This window comes from Mobula birostris, chromosome 11, assembly GCF_030028105.1.
Source record: "Mobula birostris isolate sMobBir1 chromosome 11, sMobBir1.hap1, whole genome shotgun sequence".
NCBI classification, from domain to species: domain Eukaryota; kingdom Metazoa; phylum Chordata; class Chondrichthyes; order Myliobatiformes; family Myliobatidae; genus Mobula; species Mobula birostris.
The window spans coordinates 72729011-72756136 of record NC_092380.1 but is presented as its reverse complement, the minus strand read 5'-3'; the positions used below and the strand labels follow the sequence as shown (position 1 = coordinate 72756136).

At 42.3% G+C, this 27126-nt stretch overlaps 1 protein-coding gene across 1 annotated transcript in view; it reads left to right on the top strand.

Moving 5' to 3' along the window:
- LOC140205533 (ethanolamine kinase 1-like) overlaps positions 1-27126 on the top strand; it is a 524152-nt gene that overhangs the window by 306112 nt on the left and 190914 nt on the right. Inside the window, exon 5 of the mRNA XM_072273152.1 lies at positions 5868-5951. Coding sequence (XP_072129253.1) covers positions 5868-5951 — 84 coding nt within the window. The remainder of the gene's footprint in view (positions 1-5867; positions 5952-27126) is intronic.

The window sequence follows — 27126 nt, the reverse complement described above, 5'->3', positions numbered from 1 at the left end:
ACAGGCGATGCTCCATTGTGGAGTGTAGGATTTGGTTCAAGGAGGAGAATCCTAACAACCTTATATAGCCGAAGTCTTTCATCCTGGTAACATGCTACTAAATTTCCTCTAAACTCTCTCCAAGGCTTTGACATCTTAATGTGTGATGCCTAGAACTTGGCACAATGCTCCAGCTGAAACCCAACCAATGATCTTAGCAAAACTACTGTGTTTTTTGTTTACCACATGACTATATTTATAAAGCCAATTATATGTTATACTTTTTCAATACTCTAGTAAACTCGCTGCATCTTCAAAGATTTCCATATTTAAGGGGTTGGATCTCTTTGTTCTTGAGCCCTAATTAAACTTGTCAGTGTGTATTGCCTTTTGTTATTCTACAGTATGTTACATAGAAATACAGAAAAGTACAGCACAAGAACAGGCTCTATTGCCTATCATATCAGTGCCAATTGTGATGCCAATCTAAACTAATCCCATCTGCCTGCATATGGTCTAAACCCCTCAACTCACTGCCTGTTCTTGAGTCTGCCCAACTGCCTGTTAATCATTGCTATCGTATCTATTTCTGCCACCTCCCCTGGCAGTGCGTTCCCATCACTTACCGTTCTCTGTGTAAAAATATCTTGCCTCATACATCTTTTTTAAACTTTCTCTCTCTCACCTTAAACCTATTTGACATTTCCACCCTAGAAAATACTCTATCTATGCTTCTCATAATTTAATATACTTCTACCAGGTCACCTCTTAGCCTCCAATGCTCCAGAGAAAACAGTCCAAGCTTATCCAACCGCTCCTTTTAGCTAATGCATTCTAACCCAGGCAACATCCCAGTGAACTTCTCCTGCACCTTCATCAAAGCCTTCATATCATTGCTGTTGTGATGATATTGGGTTTGCTGACTGTAACACTCTAAATTCAAATGAAGATCTTAAACCCTATCAATATCAATAGCTATGGGTGCCCCCACTAAAGGGAAGTTATAATATAGCTGTCTACTCTTCAAGGACTAGTTTATATACCACAGTGAGTTTAACTGCCAATGCCCACCCCACCTACTAAGGAGGAGCTACTTCCAATTAACAAAGTAGTTTAAAAGCAGTTGATTTAATTTTAGTGATACATGTTTAAATCCCGACAAAATTCTTCAAATTACTCATGATTTCCAAAACACAGATACAATTCCAATAAGGCAAAAAGACATAACAATGAGTTACAACCAAAGAAATCATCCGTCACAGAAAATGAAGGTAGAGGAATGGATTCTAGTCACCTCATGTATTTGTCATTCTTCTTGCTGTTCTTTGCACTCCTAACAAGATTGACTGCTCTCTACATTTATAGTGTTTTTCCACCACCTGGGTGACTTCACCCACATGTGATTTTTTTTTCAGATCCTGTACCTTTTTACACAAGTGGTCTAAAAACTTCTGAAGACAGAATTCCGAGATTCTTACAATTAATGCTATAAAGCTGATTGTTTGAGCTGACAAACCTTCCAACTATTAACTGATATCATAGGTGATAGTATCAATCTGGTCTTCCTTGAACTAAATAAGTTAGCCAGAGTTATCTGGTTTGAAACAGACCAATTAACATAACCCCATTGTCTTATATTTTATCCATTGAGCACTCAGCCTAGGTACATTAAGAACTGAAGACTGGCTCCTGTTTGCAACAAGAAGCAAAGAATATCAGTTGGAAGTTTAACTTATTCCGAAACAACTCTTTGTCTTTAAACATTTAGCTGCTATGTTGGAGAGCTGAGCTTGACAAAAAGGATGCTCACTTGCCCTGGACAGTGAATACCCAGCGCAATGTAAACATAATTGCAGACAATACTGCAAATGTGAAGTAACCAAATTTTTACACAGCTGAAACATGACTTACCAACTTTTTTTACTCAGTGCTCCAACTAATGAAGGCAACAATGTCGGATGCCTTTTTTATCACCATATTCACTTATGTTGACACATTTCAGGGAGCTATGGACTTCTATACATCAATGCTCCTTAAGGTCCTGCCATTTACTGTCTTCTGCCTTCTTCTGTTCCAGTCCTGATGAAGATTGTCAATCCAAAATGTCGACTGTATGTTCCCTGTCATAAATGCTGCCTGACTTGCTTAAGTTCATCAAGGATTTGAATATTTGAGTATGTCATTTACTGTATACTTCTTGTTTTTGTCTGTCCAAAATATAATTCTCACATGTGTGCCAATTAATCTGCACCTACACACTCTATGCCAAAATTTCCAGTTGAGCTTTATCCTGCATCATCATTTGACAACAATCCTCATGCTCATAACTCCACCAATTTTGTTGCCATCTGCCCACTTGCCTCTCAGACCCCCTACATTTTCATCCAATCATTGATATATATTATTATTATATTGGTTCTTTAAGGTTGTTCCAGCTGGGCGTGTAGTGGGAATAAGTTTCCACTACCTATTATATTCTCCCAATGGTGTGCATCTCAAATTGTCTCTGACAACCAAGTCCAGCTCCTGGCCTTCATGCTTGGCTTAGCTACTAAGCTACTGAGCCTGGCAGAATCATTTCTACTGGCAGGAGAAGGGAAAAAGGTGGGTTACTAGTGCCTTAAAACCAGTTGCTTTGGGCAGATGGGGCTCATTATCCATGGTTAGCAGCTCATATAGAAGAAGGAAAACATATCTCAAACCTTCGACGGCTTGCAGCTATACCACCTTATGGAGAAGGATTTGGGAGTAAACTCCAAAGAAAAATCCAGAGATGGAGTCCTTAAGACAGTCCAACATTGATTTCAATGCGAAAGGGCAATTTCTGTAATGCCACTGGTTCTAAACTGTATCAATCTCTGCTGTTCCTTTGGATTCATCAGCCATGTGATGAGGGGGAGCCTGATCCATGGGCAACAGCTTGCTCTCCATATTGTACTGCCCTGGCTTGTGTATCACGTAGACACCTGGGACACAACATCCATGGTCGACCCTGACCAGTGGAGGGCCTCAACTACAATTAATATGCATTACAAACAATAGGAGTTCTACCACTGATCGTTTCTGAACAGACCTTCAGTCAGAAAAACATCCCTCCACCATTATCTTCTGTCTTGTATGGCCAAATCAATTTTGAATTTAATTTACCAATTCAATTCAAGGATACCATAGACCAGCCTATCATGAGGGACTTCATCAAACACAGAGTATGAATAACAACATCCACAGCCCTAGTCTTCTCAATCAACTACATCACTTTCTCAAAACTCAATCAAGTTTGTGAGACAGGATCTTTCTGACACTATGCTGACTTTCTCATTAAATCTATTCCTTTCATGATTGCACACGGGATTTTTTTTCTTCACAGTAAGTGCCTGACTTGCTGAATATTCACAACATTCTCTTACTTCAGAATTACAGCATCGGTAATATTCCATTTTTCACAGTTCCGTCTTTGCTTTTTTTCTCTCTTGTCCTCATTTACCTCTTTCTCCTTACACCTCTGCCTGACAGATGATCTGTATTTAATGTACCTTTACACCTTTTCTCAGCCAGCACCACACCACCAGCACAGTCAGTCTTGTCTGCACTTCACCAAAGGTGTGCTGTTTGGTGTCTTTGCTCTTCTCCCTTCTCAGCAGTTGACCATCAAACTGAAATGGTACCTCTGCATTCCTCTCCCCAGTTGCTGCCTGATTTCTGACATCTTCTGTTTTTATTTTATATCCTAGTGCTGAACAGAAATTACTACCCTTTTCTTCATATGGTCTGCATATTATCAAGGATTCAGTCTGTAAGTGATCTGATTATTTAGCAGTTTGGCCTGTGCATTTACAGGCTTTGTTTATATACATTATTTTATCAGAACAGACAAGGAACATAGCATGTACATTAACTACAAGATAATTTACTTGTGTATATAAATTCTCATCATAACTGGCCATTAAGGGATTATGTTCCCCTCTCTGTTTTTGGCCCATATATTGCGTATTACTCTGTGAAACATTAATGCCACTTTCTATATGCCTCAGCATATTAGCTGAAAGGAATCTGCTGATGTGAACTCGCTTGTAATGACTTCTCATCATATCTTGAAATTGGCAGAAGCTCTTGGATGTATTTTTTTTCTTTTTGCTCAGACAATTTCTCTGACATATTGCATTAATCCTTGGAGAGCAGTAGATTCAAGGGAAGTTTGTAAAAGAAGGTTCTACAATTGATATCTCAATTTTACTTTGTTCTACTCCTTCATATCTCTGTGATCTCCTCCAGCCTTTTACTCATCATGGTTGTCTCTTGCCTCTTGTTAACTACTGTGCCTTTGAAACCATAATTTTTCCCTAAATATTACAGTCTCTTTTTCCTTCTTTTAGGTTTAGAAGCTACATTTTTGATCAAGCTTCTGTAAAGCTCGAATGAGTTCAGCATTAATATTTGTTTGATTACATTCTTGTGAGGATCCACTACGTTCTCATTGAAATTAGACACGCTGGTTCAAATCTTGTCCCATCAAATAGTTAATCCATAATGTCTTCCTACTGTCCAGCTGAACTTGCTCCTCACAACTAAACAGAATATCCTAACTGAGAAAGAAATCTGAAATTTTCTGCTTTCCTGGTGTCATGGAAAAGAAACCAAACATGCCACAATCTTTATATGATATGTATATCTCAATGATAAAACAACAATCTACAAAAACATTAATAATATTGGGTTTTGATGAGAATATCTCTATGACTATGCAACTTTCACTCTGCTCCATTCTAATGTCTCTTCTTCCACAGGGCCCTGGCTCCAAGATCTGCAACCTTGCGACAAAATGCTAAGACACTTTTGGGAGGAAGTGCCAAACTCGAGGTTCTTAACCTTGAGGCAACATGAGTTAGGGAAATTTACTCTCTGCAGTTTTAACTATTCTCATCCACTGCAGTACACATAAAATGCTGGAGGAACTCAGCAGGTCAGGCAGCATCCATGGAAATGAACAAACAGTTGACGTTTTGTCCCTAGACCCTTCCTCAGTATGTGGCTTGTTAGTGTTGACTTTATTGCTTTTGTTTGGGGAAGGGCATGGGTTGAAATAAGACAAAGCTCCTGGTTGCAATATAATTTCATGGATAGAGTGCACGTGTAGAGGATATTTCCATTGGTAAAAGAGTCTAGAATCCAAGCACAGCCACAGAATAATGGGGTATCTCCTTAGAACTGAAATTGAGAATTTCTTCAACAGGAAAGTGGTGAATCTGTAGAATCTGTTGCTATGGTGGGTAGGGGGAGGGTGCTGTGGAAGCCAAGGCATTAAATGTACTTAAGGCAGAGATTAATAGCTTCTTGATCGGTGAGGGGTTTAAGGTTTACAGGGAAAAGGTGGAGAATGCAGTTGAGAAAGACAATTAGCCAGGTTGAACAGCAGAGCAGATTTTATGGGCTGAATGGCCTAATTCTGCATCTATATCATATGGCTCAATGGTCTTATGGCAGCTGCTTATCTGAGGTATCTGAGGCTCTGAGAACAACTGGACTGTACTCCTACTAAACTCAATAAATCTGTCAACAAAAGTGGAGGTCATGATGATGTTAAAGAATGTACGCATGGCTTCAATCCGAAAAATATATTCAGTGTTGTGAGGTGAACTTTTATTACAAATGACAATAGAAAAAGCTGGAAAATTAGCCAATGACCTATCAACAGAAATGTTGAATGACTGTAATGAAACATCATGTTATGAAACATTAATTCTGCTTTTCTGTCAAACATAAGCAGTATCTTCTGTTTTTATATCAGATTTCCAACATCTGTGTGTTTTTTTGCTTTTAGATTAAAAGTTGGACTAAAAGTTGAAGTTCATTAAATAAATATTAACAGATAAATATTGCCTCTTTCTTAGGAGATGTAAAGTTCATTGATTATGAATACGCCGGGTACAACTACCAAGCCTATGATATTGGAAACCACTTTAATGAATTTTCAGGTAAGACACAGATTACCACGAAAGTGAAACTGGGAGAAGGCATCTAGTTAGCTCCCTCTTCACATTGAACTTATAGCTGACCATCCATTATCACCATCATTATTTATTTCAGTGTTTTTATCAACTAAAATTAACAAACAAGTTTTAATTTGGTGATCATAAAGTTTGATTAGTGGAGGCCCTAAAATGGTTTACATAGGATTGTGTATTGCTACAGCAATCTCGCACTCTACGTGAAACCTATTTATTTTTTCTCTCTCTTTTTATCATTTGGGGACTAATATAATGGCTAAGTGATATTGGAGGTGACACATTGCTGGAACTGGATTTCATTGCATTTGAATTTTACATCTTTGTACATTCAGACCATCATCTTTAGATCTAGGTTGGCCATGGACTCAGCTGAATGTTTCAAAGAGAAACTGAGCATTTGTTTCCATGGAGTATAGAGTAGCCAACAAAACCAGAAAAGTGTGATTAGAAATCTAGAGAGGAAGCAAGATAATTGGGGAAGAAATTTAACTATGAGGATCTGGTGTTCAGTTTAGTGTAGAGCCATCGCTCTATTTTAACATCGTTAAACTTCTTTATATGATAACTTCCATTAACAGAAATGATCCTGATGTTTAGTATAGCTGCAATTTATGAGCCCAGGTCTCAACCCTAGCAATTAGGTCCAAATACCAAGTTATAGTTATTTATAGACTGTAGGTTGATATTACTGACAATGGTTGGCACAGTGGCACAGCCATTAGAGCTGTTGTCTCACAGCATCAGTGACCCACGTTCATTTCTGATACCTCTTGTAGACTGTGTGGAGTTTGCATATCTCCCTCTGACCTTGTGTGGTTCTTCTGGATGCTGTCATTTCATTCCAAATCCCAAAGAAATTAGAGCTGGGAGTTTAAATGAGTACTGCAGATGCCCCTAGTGTGTAATTGAGTGTTAAAATCTGAAGGGAATTAATAGAAATGTGCAGAGTTGTGAAGGTTACATGAAAATCAGACATTGGACGGGTTTACTCTGGATTAGTCTTCACTTGATGCCCAAATTGCATTTTCCTATGTCTTAGAAGAGCAGCATGTATAGTTCATCCACAAATGCCCCTTGAACTTCATGGCTTGTCCGGATATTTCAGAGGGCAGGTAGAAGTCAATCACATTACTATATCTCTCATGTTACATATACTGTAGGCAGAAACCAACTCAGAAGAGTAGACTTAGTTTCTTGTGAATATTTATAACCAAATGGATATTTACAATCCAATCCAGCAATATCATGGCCACTCTAGCTTTTCATTCGAATAGTCTTCATTTCCATTATTTAATTTCTTCCTGATGTGATGCTACAATTTGAACTCATTGTCTGGAATTAATCCAGGACCTTGGATATTAGTCTGGTATCTCAAAAACTTTACTGCTGAGCTTCTGCTTGTTCTTAGAGTGTTTATTTGCTAGTAGAGTTTAAACTATTAAAATTTCTGATGATTTATTTATTTGCCCTAATATCCTCTAACATTTTGATATCTAATTTTTTTCTGAAAAGTGTGGTGTTTAGAGTATCTTTAGAACATAGAACAGTACAGTATAGGGACAGATCTTTTGGCCAAAATATTGTGTCGAACTAATTAAATTAATGACACCTAATTAAACTAATCCCTTCTGCCTGCACATGGTCGCTATCCCTCCATTTTCTACATACGTGATTGAACCAGGAGTTACGTCATCTGCTGAAGGCTAGATCTGTGGCGTTCAAGGCTGGTGACCCAGGTCTGTACCAGAAAATCAGGTATGACTTGCAGAGGACTATCTCAAGGGTGAAGCGACAATTTTAAATGAGATTGGAGGCAATATTGGATGTATGACAACTCTGGCAGGATTTGTAAGATGTTACTTCCTACAAAGTGAAACGCAATAGCATGAATAGCAGCGATGCTTCACTATCAGATGAACTCAACATCTTCTATGGCCACTTTGAAAGGGAGAATATAACTACAGCTGACAGCTGTGAAGATCCCTGCTGGACATGGCGACCCTGTGATCTCTGTCTCGGAGGCCAATGTTAGGCTGTCTTTAAAGAGAGTGAACCCTTGCAAGGCGGAAGGTCCTGATGGAGTACCTGGTAATGCTCTGAAAACCTGTGCCAACCAACTGGCAGGAGTATTCAAGGACATTTTCAACCTCTCACTGCTAGGGGAGGAAGTTCTCACTTGCTTCAAAAAAAGCAACAATTATACTAGTGCCTACGAAGAACAATGTGAGCTGCCTTAATGACTATCACCCGGTAGCACTCACATCGACAGTGATGAAATGCTTTGAGAGGTTGGTCACGACTAGACTGAACTCCTGCCTCAGCAAGGACTTGGACCCATTGCAATCTGCCTATTGCTACAATAGGTCAATGGCAGGTACAATCTCAATGGCTCTTCACATGGCCTTAGACCACCTGGATAATACAAACACTTATGTCAGGACACTGTTCATCAACTATAGCTCAGCACTTAACACCATTATTCCCACAATCCTGATTGATAAGTTACAGACCTGGGCCTCTCTACCTCCTTCTGCAATTGGACCCTCAAATTCCTAACCAGAAAACCACCATCTGTGCAGATTGGTGATAATATCTCCACCTCTCAGACGATCAACACTGGTGCACCTCCGGGGTGTGTACTTAGCCCACTGCTCTACTCTCTATATACACATGACTGTGTGGCTAGGCATAGCTCAAATGCCATCTATAAATTTGCTGATGATACAACCATTATTGGTGGAATCTCAGGTGGAGACGAGAGGCTGTACAGGGGCGAGATATACCAACTAGTGGAGTGGTGTCACAGTAACAACCTTGCACTTAACATCAGTAAGACATAAAAGCTGATTGTGGACTTCAGGAAGGTAAGACGAAGGAACACATACCACTCCTCATAGAGGGATCAGAAATGGAGAGAGTGAGCAGTTTCAAGTTCCTGGGTGTCAAGATCTCTGAGGACCCAACCTGGTCCCAACATATCAATGCAGCTATAAAGAAGGCAAGGCAGTGACTATACTTTTTAGGAGTTTGAAGAAATTTGGTATGTCAACAAATGCACTCAAAAACATCTATAGATGTACCGTGGAGAGCATTCTGACAGACTGCATCACTGTCTGGTATGGGGGTTGGCCACTGTACAAGAAGCTGCAGAGGGTCATAAGTTTAGTCAGTGTCATCTTGGGTACTAGCCTACAAAGTAACCAAGACATCTTCAAGGAGCGGTGTCTCTGTCAAGTCAAGTCATTTCGAGCATAAGCTTCTAGTACAGTACACAGTACACGTTCCTCCAGGACCATGGTGCTGCATGAAACAACACAAACACGACACTAGACTACAGAGCTACACAGAACTACATAAAGTGCACAGAACAGTGCAGGGCAGTACAATAAATAATAAACAAGACAATAGGCACAGTAGAGGACAAATTACAATATAATAATAAATGATGTAGATGTCAGTCTAGTCTCTGGGTATTAAGGAGTCTGATGGCTTGGGGGAAGAAACTGTTGCACAGTCCGGTCATGAGAGCTCGAATGCTTCGGTACCTTTGCCAGATGGCAGGAGGGAGAAGAATTTGTGTGAGGAGTGCGTGGGGTCCTTCATAATGCCGTTGGCTTTATGGGTGCAGCGTGTAGTGTAAATGTCTGTGATGGCGGGAAGAGAGACCCCAATGATCTTCTCAGCTGACCTCACTATCTGCTGCAGGGTCTTGCGATCTGAAACGGTGCAATTCCCGAACCAGGCAGTGATGCAGCTGCTCAGGATGCTCTCGATACGTTCTCTGTAGAAGGTGGTGAGGATGGAGGGGTGGGGGATGGATTTTTCTCAGCCTTCGCAGAAAGTAGAGACGCTGCTGGACGCTGCCTCAGAAAGGCAGCTTCCATTATTAAGGATCCCCAGCACCCAGGGCATGCCCTTTTCTCATTGTTACCATCAGGTAGGAGGTATAGAATCCTGAAGGCACAAACTCAGTGATTCAGGAACAGCTTCTTCCCCTCTGCCATCCGATTCCTAAATGAACATTGAACCTGTGAACATTACCTCACATTTTTAATATATATTGTTTCTGGTTTTGCATGATTTTTAATCTATTCAACATACATATACTGTAATTGATTTAGTTATTTGTTTATTATTTTCCCCCCTTTTCTTCTATGTTATATAATACATTGAACTACTGCTGCTAAGTTAACAAATTTCACATCACATGCTGGTGATAATAAACCTAATTCTGATTCTGATTCTGATTCTGACTCTGACATTCATATGCCCTTCTAAGAACCTTTTAAATTACTCTATCATATCTACCTTCACCAAAACCACTGGTAGTAAATTCCAGACAATTACCACTCTCCGTGTAGAAGAATTCGCCCTGGCATATCTGTTTGAACTTTCCCCCTATCGCCTTAACTTTATAGCCTTGAGTTTTTGTAATATTAAGTTTGCTACACGTTTGTTCTGTGGCCTTTGCCAGGTTGGCCCAGTGAGAATACAAATTGCAATCATCTACAAACTTCTTAGACTGTGAAGGGCAGTTAATCCAACCTTGATCTTACCTTCTGCAAAGGCCCCATGGATCTTTATAGCACAGACTTCTATGTTGCTCTTAAATGTGGGAATCTTTCTTGATTTTGTTTTTCACTCCCTGAGGAACAGATAGACAATTGTAGGGAAGTTGTTACTCCAACAAATTCCAGAAATTAGCTTTTTAAGAATATGAATATTGATGAAATCTGACTCATAACTGTTCTCCCATTTATGAGTTAGAGATACCACCTCCCCACTGTGTATTTGATTTATAAATAATTATAATTTTAGAATTTTATCTCCTTCTACCCTATAGTAAAATAAATAATCATACTAATTTATCTTTAATTCTCAAGTTCAAGTTATGTAGAGTAGACAAATTGGGTTCCCACTCTTAGATGGAATAGTAAGTTAATATGTTTTTGTTCTAAACTTATGCAAACATACAAATCAGAACTCAGACAATGCTTTGCACATTTCAGTTCCATTTGTTTCAGAAACTGTGATGTACAAAACCAAAAAATCCTGTAAAATTCAGCTTGGTGTCATGTTTTAAAGAGTTATTGTGATCAGTTCAGCAAGCATTGTAATACAAACCCCATTTCCAGAAAAGTTGGGATATTTTCCAAAATGCAATAAAAACAAAAATCTGTGATATGTTAATTCACGTGAACCGTTATTTAACTGACAAAAGTACAAAGAAAAGATTTCTAATAGTTTTACTGACCAACTTAATTGTATTTTGTAAATATACACAAATTTAGAATTTGATGGCTGCAACACACTCAACAAAAGTTGGGACAGAGTTAAAATAAGATTGAAAAGTGCACAGAATATTCAAGTAACACCGGTTTGGAAGACTCCACATTAAGCAGGCTAATTGGTAGCAGGTGAGGTATCATGACTGGGTATAAAAGTACCGTCCATCAAAGGCTCAGTCTTTGCAAGCAAGGATGGGTCGTGGCTTACCCCTTTGTGCCAAAATTTGTGAGAGTATTGTTAGTCAGTTCAAAAGGAACATTTCTCAACGCAGGATTGCAGAGAATTTAGGTCTTTCAACATCTACAGTACATAATATTGTGAAAAAATTCAGAGAATTCAGAGACATCTCAGTGCGTAAAGGGCAAGGTTGGAAACCACTGTTGAATGCACCTGATCTTCGAGCCCTCAGGCGGCACTGCCTAAGAAGCCGTCATGCTACTGTGACAATTATAGCCACCTGGGCTCGGGAGTACTTTGGAAAACCATTGTCACTCAACACAGTCCGTCGCTGCATCCAGAAATGCAACTTGAAATTGTATTATGCAAGGAGGAAGCCATATGTCAACTCTATGCAGAAACGCCGGAGAGTTCTTTGGGCCCAAGCTCATCTCAGATGGACTGAAAGACTGTGGAACCATGTGCTGTGGTCAGATGAGTCCACATTTCAGTTAGTTTTCGTAAAAAAACGGGCGTCGAGTTCTCCGTGCCAAAGATGAAAACGACCATCCAGATTGTTATCAGCGAAAGGTGCAAAAGCCAGCATCTGTGATGGTATGGGGGTGCATCAGTGCCCACGGCATGTATGTGAAGGTACAGTTGACTCTGAGGCGTATATTAGAATTTTAGAGAGGCATATGTTGCCATCAAGGTGATGTCTCTTCCCGGGACGTCCATGCTTATTTCAGCAGGACAATGCCAGACCACATTCTGCACGGGCTACAACAGCGTGGCTTTGTAGACACAGAGTGCGTGTGCTTGACTGGCCTGCTGCCAGTCCAGATCTATCTCCTATTGAAAATGTATGGTGCATCATGAAGGGGAGAATCAGACAACGGAGACTACGGACTGTTGAACAGCTGAAGTCTTATATCAAGCAAGAATGGACAAAATTTCCAATTGCAAATCTACTACAATTAGTATCCTCAGTTCCAAAACGATTAAAAAGTGTTATTAAAAGGAAAGGTGATGTAACACAATGGTAAACATGCCTCTGTCCCAACTTTTGTTGAGTGTGTTGCAGCCATCAAATTCTAAATTTGTGTATGTTTACAAAATACAATTAAGTTGGTCAGTAAAACTATTGAAAATCTTTTCTTTGTACTTTTGTCAGTTAAATAAAGGTTCATGTGAATTAACGTATCACAGATTTTTGTTTTTATTGCATTTTGGAAAATATCCCAACTTTTCTGGAAATGGGATTTGTATATGTTCACATTGAATATGCAAAACAAAATTGGTTAAAAATAGCTCACATAGTACTCCCATAATAGTATTTAAGGGTTTTAAATATTATCATTTCATTAACTATTTACTTGTTTTTTTAATGGGAATCAACTTTTGTTATCTCCCACACTGCCACATAACAGACTTTATACGTCATACTTCATATTTTATACTTTATTGTCGCCAAACAATTGATACTAGAACGTACAATCATCACAGCGATATTTGATTCTGCGCTTCCCACTCCCTGGATTACAAATCGATAGTAAATATTAAAAATTTAAATTATAAGTAGAAAATAGAAAAATGGAAAGTAAGGTAGTGCAAAAAAAAAGTGAGAGGCAGGTCCGGATATTCAGAGGGTACGGCCCAGATCCGGGTCAGGATCCTTTCAGCAGTCTTATCACAGTTGGAAAGAAGCTGTTTCCAAATCTGGCCGTACGAGTCTTCAAGCTCCTGAGCCTTCTCCCGGAGGGAAGAGGGACGAAAACTGTATTGGCTGGGTGGGTCGTGTCCTTGATTATCCTGCCAGCACTGCTCCGACAACGTGCGGTGTAAAGTGAGTCCAAGGACGGAAGATTGGTTTGTGTGATGTGCTGCGCCGTGTTCACGATCTTCTGCAGCTTTTTCCGGTCTTGGACAGGACAACTTCCATACCAGATTGTGATGCACCCTAGAAGAATGCTTTCTATGGAGCATCTATAAAAGTTAGTGAGGGTATGAGGGGACAGGCCAAATTTCTTTAGTTTTCTCAGGATTATTACTTAATAAGTGTAATAATCTATAATGGGAAATATTTATCGTGTCAGGCTTTACAATTGTCTTTATGGCTAGCCGTTTATTTACTTAATAATAAAATGTTTGTTGCATTGTAAATTCTGAATTACTACCATCCGCGGAATGAGCAACTGGTAGAATGGCTCCTGCAATAGATTGTTTTATGTCCTGTGTAAAAGATCTAGTTACTAATGGGCCTATCTTAAGTCCAAAGATGTTGTCAGCTTGGCAACAAAATGTATTTGTCAGATATGGACAGAAACTCAAATGTACAATTGGGATGGGCAAAGTGTGGAAGAATTCTCTTGGCTACTGATATGCTGTAGTCGCACTGATAAGCTACGAGTGAAAACAATACACTGACTCAAGCAGAGATGGGTTGAACTGTTTCCTGTTTGAATCGGCGCGTGCTTAAGTACCCGCTCCCAGCAATCCCCGCTCTCTGCGGGGCGGAAGCGACGCCGGCTTCCGGGCCGAGCTCTGCCCTGCACTCAGAGTCCTCTCGGTTGCCATTGGCTGCGGGCTGGCTGGCGACTGCTGGAGCCAGTTCTCTTGCTGCATGTGTGAGCCGCCACATGAACCCCCCCCCGCCGCCGCCAAGAACTGGCGATAGGAGGTACAGAGTCCACAGCTTGCACACTCTCAGTTCTTTTAGGTGGCCGGCCTCGACGTCGTGGGGGTGGTACCGCAACTGGGTGTTCAAGGTCCAGATGCGCCGGTTTGAGACGGTCAATGGTAAAAGCCTCGTCCCGACCGCCGATGTCGAGAACGCAGGTCGCTCCATTATGGTGCATCACCTTGTAGGGTCCTTCATATGGTCGCTGCAGGGGTGGTCTGTGCGCGCCTCGGCGAACGAAAACATACTTGCTCCGTCGTAGGACCCTGGGCACGAAAGAGGGTGTTGTTCCGTGGTGGGATGTCAGGACTGGAGCAAGTGTTCCAAGCCGCTCCCAGAGTTTAGTTAGGACCCCAGCAGTTGTGTCTTCCGGGCCATGGGGTGCTGTCACAAATTCACCAGGAACCGTGAGTGGGGCACCGTAAATCAGTTCGGCCGACGATGCGGCCTGGTCCTCCTTGGGTGCCGTGCGGATACCAAGCAGCACACAGGGGAGTTCGTCCACCCAGTCTGGCTCTCGGAGGCGTGCTATCAGGGCCCACTTCAAGTGGCTGTGGAAACGTGTCACCAGGCCGTTAGACTGCGGGTGGTAAGCAGTTGTTCGGTAGAGCTGGGTTCCGAGTAGTTGTGCCAGCGCAGACCACAAAGCCGATGTGAACTGTGCACCCCTGTCTGAAGTGATGTGGGCTGGGAGTCCGAACCGTGCCACCCAGGTGGTAATCAGGGCTCTGGTGCATGTCTCTGTGGCCGTGTCAGCGAGTGGGACAGCTTCTGGCCACCTCGTGAAACTGTCCACCATGGTGAACAGGTATCTCGCTCCTCTTGAAACCGGCAGTGGGCCGGTGATGTCCACATGGACATGTTCAAACCTCCTATGGGTCGGCTGGAAGGGTTGCAGTGGGGCCCTCACATGCCTCTGGATTTTGGAGGTTTGACAGTGTGTGCAGGTCCTGGCCCAGTGCCCAACCTCCGTGCATAGGCCATGCCACACAAATCTGTCTGCGATCAGCCGGATGGTCGCCCGGATGGAAGGGTGGGCTAAACCGTGCAAGGTGTCAAAAATGCGGCGCCTCCAAGCAATCGGAACAATGGGCTGAGGTTGCCCGGTGGACACATCGCAAAGGAGCTTCTTACCTTCGAGCCCAGTGGGTATGTCTTCGAGGTGGAGTCCTGAGACTGCAGTTCGGTACGCCGGCATCTCTCCGTCTAGCCATTGCGCCTCAGCTAACGCCGCATAGTCCACCCCCCGGAGACAGAGAGTACACTGATTGGACAGAGGTTCGTGACAGCGCATCTGCCACCACGTTGTTCTTCCCAGAGATATGCTTGATCGTGGTGGTAAACTCCGAGATGTACGACAGATGGCGTTGTTGGCAGTCCGACCACGGGCAAACGCAAAAGTGAGGGGCTTGTGGCCTGTGAAGACTGTGAACTCTCTCCCCTCCAGGAAGTACCTGAAGTGCCGGATGGCAAGGCACAGGGCCAGCAGCTCCCTGTTGGAAGCGCTGTACTTATGTTCCGGGGGTCATAGGTGCCAGCTGAAGAAGGCGAGCAGCTTTCACTGACCTTCGATGAGCTACTTGAGCATGCCGCCAACTGCCACGTCGGAGGCATCCACAGTAAGGGCAGTGGGGACGTCAACCTGGGGGTGGACTAGGAGCGTGGCGTTTGCTAGCACGTTCTTGGCTTGTTCGAAAGCCGCCTTTGCCTCCTCTGTCCAGGTGACCTCTTTGACCTTGCCGGACATCAAGCCAAAACGGGGCAGCATGATCCAGGCTGCTGAAGGCAGGAAACAGTGGTAAAAGTTAACCATCCCAACAAACTCCTGCAGGCCTTTAACAGTGCTGAGCCTGGCGAATTGGCAGATGGCCTCAACTTTCGCCGGCAGAGGAACAGCTCCATGGCGGTCAATCCGGTGTCCCAAGATGTCGATGGCAGGTAGGCCAAACTGGCACTTGGCAGGGTTGATAGCCAGGCTGTAGTTGCTTAGGCGGCGGCAGAGCAGGAGTAGATGTGCTAGATGTTCCTGGCAGGAGTGGCTGGCGATAAGTATGTCATCCAGGCAGATAAACAGAAAGTCCAGACCTCACCCTACTGCATCCATCAAGCGCTGGAAAGTCTGCGCCGCGTTTTTGAGCCCAAGCGGCATCCTGAGGAACGCAATCAGGCCAAAGGGGGTAATGAGGGCCGTCTTGGGTACATCATCTGGGTGGACGGGGATCTGATGATACCCTCGGACCAAGCGTATCATCGAAAAGGCGCGTGCCCCGTGCAGGTTGGCCATAAAGTCCTGGATGTGCAGTACCGGATAGCTATTGGACGTGGTGGCATCGTTCAGCCTCCGATAGTCACTGCACTGTCTCTGCCCTCCCACGGACTTGGGCACCATATGGAGTGGGGAGGCCCACGCCGCACAATCCTCCTCCCCTCCATCTTCTTGAATTTCTCCTTCGCAAGGCGGAGCTTGTCGGGCGGTAGCCTGCAGGCCCAGGCATGAAGGGGAGGTCCTTGTGTGGGGATGTGGTGCATCACACCGCGCTTGGAGCTTGTTGAGGAAAACTGCAGCGTGATGATAGATGGGAATTCCGATAACACTCTGGCGAACTCATTGTTGGAATAAGTGACGGAGTCCAGGTGCGGGGCCAGTAGCCTAGCCTCACCGAGGGAGAAAGACTGGAACGTCTTCGCATCGAACGATCGTCGCCCCTTCAAGTCCACGAGCAGGCAGTGCGTGCAGAGGAAGTCCGCACCTCGCAATGGCTGTGATACTGCAACCAGCGTAAATGTTCATGTAAAGCGGCTGGAACCGAACTGCAAGGGGATAGTTCTTGTGCCATAGGTGCAGATGGTGCTGCTGTTGGCTGCCGTAAGTTCCGGACCTGTTCTTCTAGTTCGGGTATCGTGGCTCGAGGGGGGTAGGACATCGAATTCTGCCCCCATGTCCACCAGGAATCTTCGCCCGGAGAGCTTGTCCCAAATGTAGAGGAGGCTATCATGGTGACTAGCCACCGTAGCCATCAGCGACGGCTGGTCCTGGCGTTTCCCTGGAACGTGCATGGCAGCCCCAGAACCCCACCTTTGATGATAAAAACACCAAGACTCAGAAGCGGTGCCGTCCCTTGGTGTGGGTGTTCGGTGCTCCACTGCTGGGGTGTGGGAGGGCTGGGCTTTCAGCCGTGCCGCAGCACTAATTCCGATGGTGGTTCCGCCAATTTGTTTGGCGTGCCAAAGCACATCCGCGCGAGCAGCCACCTCGCGCGGCTCTCTGAAGTCTTCACCTGCTAGCAGGAGGCGGATGTCTTCTGATATTTTCTCCAAGAAGATCTGTTCAAACAGCAGGCAAGGCTTATAGCCGTCTGCCAGCGCTAGCATGTCGCTCATCAGGGCTGATGGTGCACGGTCACCTAGGCCGTCCATATGTAGTAACCGCACGGCCCGTTTGCGACGGGAGAGGGCAAATGTGTGGATTAACAAGGCCCTGAATCCTCGTACCTGTCTGTTGCCGGGGGCTGACGCAGAAAGTCGATAATGCGACCCGCTGTCTCCTGGTCGAGGGCGCCCACCATGTAGTAATACTTAGTGGTGTCTGAGACAATTTGCTTGACCTGGAACTGGGCCTCTGCTTGTTCAAACCAGACCAGGGGTTGGATGGTCCAGAAGGTTGGCAGTTTAAGGGAAACTGCATTCTGCAGAGCCAAGTCGTTCATGTTGGGTCCAAACGCCGTTGGACCGTCAGGGTCACCAATGTAGTCGAACTGATACGATACAAGTGAAAACAACACACTGACTCGAGCAGGGTCGGGTTGAACCGTTTACTGTTTGAATCGGCGCGCGCTTAAGTACCCACTCCCACCAACTCCCGCTCTTTGCGGGGCGGAAGCGACGTTGGCTTCCGGGCCGATGTCTGCCCCATACTCAGAGTCCTCTCGGTTGCCGTTGGCTGCGGGCTCACCGGCGACTGCTGGAGCCGGTTCGCTTGCTGCGTGGGCGAGCTGCCACAATGCAGTCATTAAAGATTTCTGGATTGCTTCTTCATTTATTGACTATCAGTGACCTCACTATTACAAATTTAGTGTTCAAGTTAATGAGATAAATAAGCTGTATGTTTTGAATGAATTACATTCTTGGTGTCACTGATTTTATAAGAAGAGGGCAATCCATTATCTGTATGGAGATTGCATGTTCTCTTTTTGACTACATCTGGTTCCTCAAGTTTCATCCCATATCCCAAAGACATGAGAATTGTTTGGTTAATAGAGCAGTAAGTTGCTGCTCATGTATAGGTGAGTGGTGGAAAATGAGGAGAATTCTTAGGAATGTGAACAGAAAATTAGGCAGGGAATAAGGTTGCTCTGAGAGATGATGTAGACTCAATGGCCAAATTGTCTTCTTCTATGTCTTAAGGGCAGCATTTATTCATAGTCAGGGAGTTAAACAATATAGAGGTAAGCCCTTTGGCCCAACTCCATTGTACATCCCTGAAGGCCCTTTGAACTTTATGGCTAAACCAGGACATTTCAGAGGGGAGATAGGAATCTCTCACATTGCTATGGCTCTGGTGTCATGGATTGGAAGAAGCATCTCAGAATAGCAGATTTTCACAAGAGGGCTTTTAGTTCCATGCTCTTTGATTGGCATCCTACTATGACTCTGTTAACAATATACATACCTTTGTATTTGGTCGTTTCAAGCAGGGAATATGTGTCAGATTTTGCAATCTGATGCCCACAGCAAATGACACATATTTTATTTTCCCTGGCTGACTTGATCAAGATGTTTCATGGAGGCACTACTGGCTCCCGGGAATGTTGCACTCTGTTACAATCCATTTATCTTTGGCCATTGGCAGAAATTTTTTCATTGGGATATTTTCTATCAGGAACAGTTAGTTTAAGGTACTGTCACAATTCTGCTTTCATTGTCTTGTCCTCAATGCAAAATTAATGGAGTCACCAGGTGGATTGTTACTTTGTTACCCTAACAGTTAGCTCCATAGTTCCTGCTATTTGCTTGATAATAATCAATTATCAACATGGCCGGCCAGGCAGCATCTCTAGGAAGAGGTGCAGTCGATGTTTCAGGCCGAGACCCTTCATCAGGACCAACTGAAGGAAGAGTGAGTAAGGGATTTGAAAGTTGGAGGGGGAGGGGGAGATCCAAAATGATAGGAGAAGACAGGAGGGGGAGGGATGGAGCCAAGAGCTGGACGGGTGATAGGCAAAAGGGATACGAGAGGATCATGGGACAGGAGGTCCGGGAAGAAAGACAAGGAGGTGGAGGGGGACCCAGAGGATGGGCAAGGCGTATATTCAGAGGGACAGAGGGAGAAAAAGGAGAGTGAGTCATTCCCATTCTGACATGTCTATCCACGGCCTCCTCTACTGTAAAGATGATGCCACACTCAGGTTGGAGGAACAACACCTTATATTCCGTCTGGGTAGCCTCCAACCTGATGGCATGAACATCAAGTTCTCTAACTTCTGCTAATGCCCCACCTCCCCCTCGTACCCCATCTGTTGCTTATTTTTATACACACATTCTTTCTCTCACTCTCCTTTTTCTCCCTCTGTCCCTCTGAATATACCCCTTGCCCATCCTCTGGGTCCCTCCCCACCTCCTTGTCTTTCTTCCCGGACCTCCTGTCCCATGATCCTCTCGTATCCCTTTTGCCTATCACCTGTCCAGCTCTTGGCTCCATCCCTCCCGCTCCTGTCTTCTCCTATCATTTTGGATCTCCCCCTCCCCCTCCAACTTTCAAATCCCTTACTCACTCTTCCTTCAGTTAGTCCTGACGAAGGGTCTCGGCCTGAAACGTTGACTGCACCTCTTCCTAGAGATGCTGCCTGGCCTGCTGCGTTCACCAGCAACTTTTATGTGTGTTGCTTGAATTTCCAGCATCTGCAGAATTCCTGTTGTTTGCATCAACATAGCCCTGGTGTTGCACTGCAGGGCAGGAAAAAACAAAGTCAAAATGTTGAAATATAGCTCTCTCAGTCCAAATCACAAGAATGCTGCAATGTATGAAGACATCTATTTATGAGAATCTAAAGTAGCTGAAATCTGTTCAGAAAATGTTACTGTTACCTTTGTGTTGTGTTCTATCATGGTTATGACTAAGATGAAAGTTCATAAGACAGTCTCTCTTCACCTTGGTTAAGCACATAGTCCATCACCTGTGTGCTCATATGAATGGTGGACTGTCTTAAATTGACCCAGATATAGTAGACACTTTATAAGGGAAGCAATTTGTGTTGAAAGCAGGAGAGGTGAGGTTACCAGCCTAGGTACATGGGTAATACAGAGTATACATGGATATGGGAACAGATAGGGAGAATTGCCAGTCCTTGAAGAACTGTACCATATTGCAAGGGAAATGCAGAGTATGCCAAGTAGTAATGTTTGCCTGTTCTTTGAAGAAAAAAAGTTAAGACTCAGGTAGATTTGAAAGCTGTGCAAGTCTATGACCTAATTGAGAATGAAAATGAAAACAGGATTGAAAATGGAAAGATTTTTAATGGAAATTAATGGATGACACAGTGAATCCTTCAGTCATCATTTTTAACATGATAATGAACATGACCTCAAATGAAATTATAGTATGGTTATCCATTTAATGTCATTGTTTCCCCTCCACTCTTTTTATGGCCAACATCATAATTTATGGAAGACATTATAACAAATGAAGACAGCATTGTTATGACATACAATTCACTGACATGACATCCAGAAGTTGCCTCCTGTAATTAATCATGAATCATTAATCATGGAATCATTATCTTCTATTTTATTTTTAATTATTGTAAGTATGTATGATAGCTGAGCTTTATGAATAGTGACAGTGATTGCTAGAGTTATGAAGCTTTTTTATGTCATTAACCATTTGGCCTCAGTAATCTACTTGCTTTTAACAAAAAAAAAAGAAACCAGGGTGTTTAATAAGACAACAGTTAGGAATAGAATGAAAAACTACAACCTCCACAGATAAATGTAATGTGATTTGCTAATAAAAGTGAAAAACTGAGCCGATTGATAACCACATTTATAAAGCGTGTGTGTGGTCCCCATGGTGGTTTATGACCAGCTGGACGTGTTCTTGTCAATTATTGATTCAGGCAAATCTTTGTTAACAATGTGATCTGTTAAGCTTGAAGTAATCTCAGCCTTGACAGCTTATAGCTCTCTTGATGTAAACAAAAGTCCTCACTAATTACTGGCATATTAAAGAAAAATAAATGGTGTCTTTTGGTGAAAATATTGTAATTGATATTTTTTTCTGTTTCTGAACAAAGTGGTGCTGGCCTGCACTTTTATTTGTGGAGAAATTATGAAAGGCATGGATCAAAGTGCAGGTTACAGCCTACGCTTTGGTTGAAAATAGGAGGAACAAGAGCTTGACTAGAGGCAAATGCATGTTTTGAAAGCATGTGGATGAAAAAATGGCATATAAGAAAATAGAACATTGATTGTTTATACAGATGGCAACAAACTTAGAGATTCAGTCAATGAGATTGAACTTGGTATTGCTGTAATAAAGTACTGAATCACAAACTGCACAAAAGAGAATAAAAACTTTATGTTCTAGATTTTTCAATAATACCTTTTAGTTTAAAATGCCCCAATTTTATACCAATTATGTCCCACAAGCAGCTGCAGACACACAGAATAATGGAGCAGATAATATGCAGTGATTAGTGATGTCAATCATCAGTGTCTAATGATTTTATAAATGGCACACATTTCTAGTTAAGGCACTGAAAAGGTCCTGACAAAAACAGTTGGGTCATCATTATTGTGGCCTAATGGTGGGGAATAGCATTTTTTTGTGGACAATATCTTTTCCATCTATTCTATTCAAAGTAAGCAACTCAATATTTCCTATATAAACCTAGGTGTACAAGTGCATTAAACCATTTCTTTCAATGACAAATTGTTTAAAGAAGTCATCACCTTTTAATTTAACACAATTTAATTTCCTTTGGTACCTTTTTCCAGTCCAATTTCGGCATAATCAACTTTGTAGTAATTCTTATAAAGGCATTTGGAACACATTGTTGATTGCGAACTGTTCTTGTGGTAATTCTCCTGCTTGACATCATTGTTTCATTAGAGGAAAAGGGCTTGCAAAGATGGATTCTTTGAAAGACAGAATATGCCAATCAATTACAGTAAATGACCTTAACACGTCTCTGCACAATGGCTACATGGCCAATTATGTCCAACTATGTACTCTACTGATTTCTACTCAGAGCTGAGTAGATGTCTGTGGCCCACAGTAGTTTTTCTCTTTATTCCTCTGACTTTCTACAAGTCAAGAGCATAGCCATGGTCCACATCCCAGCTGTTCTTCTCCTTTTTTTAAATACATGGACCAGTCTTTGCTCCACAACTACTCTGGCACTCCTCCCCAAATCGTTCTTTACCACACTGAAGACTGCATTGGTGTTGCTACCTACACTTGTGCAGAGCTTGTAAATTATATGACATTTACCATCACCTTCAATCCTACCCTCAAATTCACCTTGATTATTTCTGATACCCATCTTCCTTTTCTGGATCATTCTGTCTGTGTCGCAAAGGATCAACTATCCACCAGTATCTACCATAAACCTACCTCATGTACACCATTTCCCATTTGTCTCTTGCATCCAGCACATCATCCTTCAGTACTTCCACCCACCCTGATGGAATACCATTATCAGCCACATCTTTCCTTCTACCCGCCCCCCTCCCTTCTACTTTCTGCAGGGACTACTCCCTGCATGCTTTTCTGTTCCACGTTTCAGTTCCCACTAATCCTTCCTCATCTGCTGGCATTTTCCCAGGCTTTCCCAACCTTTATTTTAAGTTTCCAGTGTCTGCAGTTTTTCTTAATGTTTTCATTTACTGTAACATCCTGAAGATAAGCAAAACTTATCCCTCTATTTCCAACATCCAGCAAAATAAATAACCTTTCTAGATGAGGCAGAGATTCATGTGCATCTCTACTAACCTGCTTGACTTGTTGAGTTCTTCCAGCAGATTTTATGTTGCTACTAACAATGTTATTGGTATAGTTTAGCACCATGACAAAATGATAATCCTTTAATAATTATTGTTTAGAAAGCCGCAGCTTTTCATATCCTACTTAAAATCCTATTCCATGTCTTCTAATTCAATGGGTCAATGGTTTAATTTAATATCAGAGAATGTATACAGTATACAACCTGAAGTCCTTACTCTTCACGAATATCCACAAAACAGAAAAAAAGAACCCAAAGAATGAATGACAGAAAACATTGGAACCCGAATGTCCCCCTCCCCCTCATATGCGCAAGCAGCAGCAAAGCATCAACCCCCCCCCACTTGCTCCAGAAAAAGCATCAACCCTCCCCCACCCACCTTGCAAACAATAGGAACCCCCCCTGCCCCCGAGTCCGTGATCTAGAGTGCATCAAAAACTACTGTCCATCCCAACACTTCGACTTCTCAGACAGGCTCTCTCTCTCTCTCTCTCACTAGCGTGAGAGTCAGTAACACCAGCGAGGAATCGAATCATTCACAGGGCTACAACCCGAAGGTACACATCTTCCAGGCTGCGCCTGGAGATATTGAAAGCGCCTCAACAAATCCCAAGAGTGAGAACACTGCCGTGAAGAATTGCTGTTTGAGCGCAGCTGTAGACCATAGACTCCGACAGGATGCCAGCCTCCTTGAAAAGGGAAAAAGAAATATTAAAAGAGAAGCATTAAACTGTTTTTCAGATGAATGGAAGTTGCCCATGTCCACATAAACTTCTGCCACCATACTTAGCTCCTCCCTACTCCAAAATTCCCTTAGCATTCAAAATCTATCAGTCCATGTGTTGAGTGTTCTCAACAACTGAATATAACGGAGAGAATTTCAACCTTTTTATTTGAGGAAGCTTTGCCAGCAGAATGCTAAATGGCAAAGTCTTTCTTCTGTTATGCTGACCTACTATTCTAGACTCTGTAAAAAAGAAATTATCTTCTACCCTATCTCATAGAATTATACATGATCCAATTAACTGCCCTCTCATTTTTCTGCTCTCCAGGAAAAACGCATATTCTATCTATTTTTAATGTGGTTATTTGAAAAATTTTTATTTGTTATTTGCCAATATATTATTGGCAATCTCTTTATTGTAGGAATTAGCTGAGAGAAAGTTTGTTGCAATCCCTTTAAGGCAATTATATTTTTCTTAAATAGGGAGCTCCAGCTGTTCACAGACTCCAGATGTAATCTCATCAAGACCCTTTATAATTAATGCAGTAAGACTCCCTTACTTATATATTCCAATCTTAGTGCAGTGAACATGCAATTAAATTGCTTAATTGCTTACAGCACCTGAACATTGACTTTTCCTGATTCATGTACAAAGATAACAAATTGCTCAAAATACCATTGTCTCTATTTATTTAAATAAGATTCCACTTTCCCATTTCTGCTTCAAAAGTGCATAACGTAGCTAGGTGTTTACGGATTCGCCTTCATTCACTAAGACTCAAATATGCTAATAAGTTACAATGGCTAAAATAGCTTTTACTTTAAATTCCAAACAACTTGAGGTTTCCCTTCACTGATTCATTGGATTCCCATCCAATCAATAGTAATGATCATTTCTGAAGCTCAGCAATATTAGCGTCAATCTTGGGCTAGGAGTGGATCTACCAACATCTGGACAAGTACAAAGGCTATTTTGTTTTTGCGTTATTCTGTGTCTGACACGTCACTAGGTCTTAAAGAAAAATACGGTTCTAATTTACCTTCAGTATTGCTATTTTAATAAAATATTGACTGAGATGTGAAGGAATATTTCCCCTTTCCTTAGGTCTTCATTCCCTTGTAAAGCAATACAGAAAGAGAGAGCAGGGTATTATTCCCATCAAAAGATGAGGGTGCGGCACTTTACTGGGTGTAATTTTTGTCATAGATGACCTCATTCTAATCTAATGTTAGTTGTTTCATAGGAACTGAGCATGAGAGCAAGAGAATGCTGCAAAATAAGACAATTGTCCATTATAGCGATGACTGGGATTTAAACAAAGGCTTCTCAGCAGCATCACATGTACCAAGGTGCTTCACAAGGTGTCACTGAAGGATACTGTATATTTGAACTTGTTATCGCAAACACGATCAAATGTTCGAGATATTTCCTAAAAAGTGGGAACGAAAGAGGCGAAAGGGTTCATGTAGGGAACTCTAGAGCTCTAGACCTGGACATCTTAAGATTGTGGTTGAATGATACAATAAAGTCTAGGGTGTTTCTGAAGTATATAATCATACCAACTATTTTGTGCTTAGATTATTCTTTCCTCTTTCATATTAATGTTTATGGATGTCATTCTTTTTTACTGTACGAAGGGTCAGTTTCAGAATTCTAATGGTTCCACCTTGAACAAACAAATCAGAATAATGCTGAAGTCTCAAACATTTTCCCTTACCATTTCTGGAAATAATGAAAGAAACCGAGAGTGAAAGATGAAGTAATTGGACCTTATAAAATGCTAGCTAAATTTGCAAGGATTTACAGATTCACATTGTTCAAATTAAATGATATAATTCATAATTAAGTCATAACCGCTGATGAAAATGAAATGTGAGCGTTACAAGGTTTCATAGTACTGCTATCCTAATATTGTTAGCTCGCAACTCAAAGATAATTGTTTCTGTAATGTTAGACTGCCAAGTTTTTATATTGCTATAACATACTTTGAAAGAATTCTTCAAGCTCCAATAAATTACTTAAGTATAACTGCAATGAAAACAATAATTGAAATGAAGGTACCCCAGTGCTGATTCCAACTCTACACTAATTCAGAAGCCCTTGTATTGTTATATTTAAAGTTTTATATTATCCAAAAATAATATCTGGGATAGCTAATTATCGGCTTTGGGTCATTGCCAAAGTTTGAAGGGATCAGGAAGTGGAATTGCCGTTAAACGTATTGAAGATCTTGGAAAAAATTGAAAGCGATATTTGGATCTGGAAGCATCGAAAGGAGTATGCTAGTATAGGTTTTCACAAATGGAAGAAAGTGAGGTGTTTTATGTTTAATGAAACCCATAACACATTTTATTGAACACCAAAACCTAAACACAAAAGTGCACTAAAAATCTTTATGTACCAATGTCATCACCTCAAACCAGCCTCTTAAAGTGAAACCCCAACTGAATGTTGGTGGTTGTGAATTATGTACATTTCTTCCATTTACGTTACTCTACACAGGCTCCCCTAGAATTCAGTAAAACCAGCATTGTGAGCCTGTCTGGAGCTCAGATGAGCTGCCCTGCTGGAGTCCTGTGAACCATAGGTGGAAGAAACGCGCGGGAGCCCCTGGGTCATCCAGATGTGCGTTTACATGCTCATGGTCATGTTGTGTCAGCAGGGGTATGGCAGCAGAATACTTCAAATCTTGGTGGAGCGGGTGAAGGCAATCTATTGAATATGTTCAGGTTTACCTCTCTTATATGTGATGAAAGTCTTTTCTCCCCTTTCCAAAATACAGAATGTGCCATTGTAAGGAGGCCTAAGGGAATGCTGGTGTGCATCATGGCAGATGAACACAAATAAGGCAGAATGTAAGTCAACAGGAACCCAATGCTGTATGCCATGATGGGAGGTAGGAATAGGTATAAAGGAATTGAATTTACTGAGGAGGGTGGAAAGCTGTTGAGAGGCCAACCAGGTGGTCGTGATATCAGAAATGAAATCACCTGGCACTCGTATTGACTGCCCATATACAGACTCAGCCACAGACGACTTTAGTCCTCTTTTGGAGCAGTTCTGAGCCACAGCAGAACCCAGAGGAGACGATCATGCCAAGACTCATCGGTCAGAGAAGCCCTCAGAGCAGCCTTTAAGGAGCAATGAAACCGCTCACAGAGGCCTTTGGACTGGGAGTGATGCAATGTGATGTAATGTAATCTAATGTTGAGGTTCTGGGCCAATGCAGACCAGAGGTCTGAAATGATTTGGGGACCACTGTCAAAGGAAATATCAGATGGGGTGTCAAACTG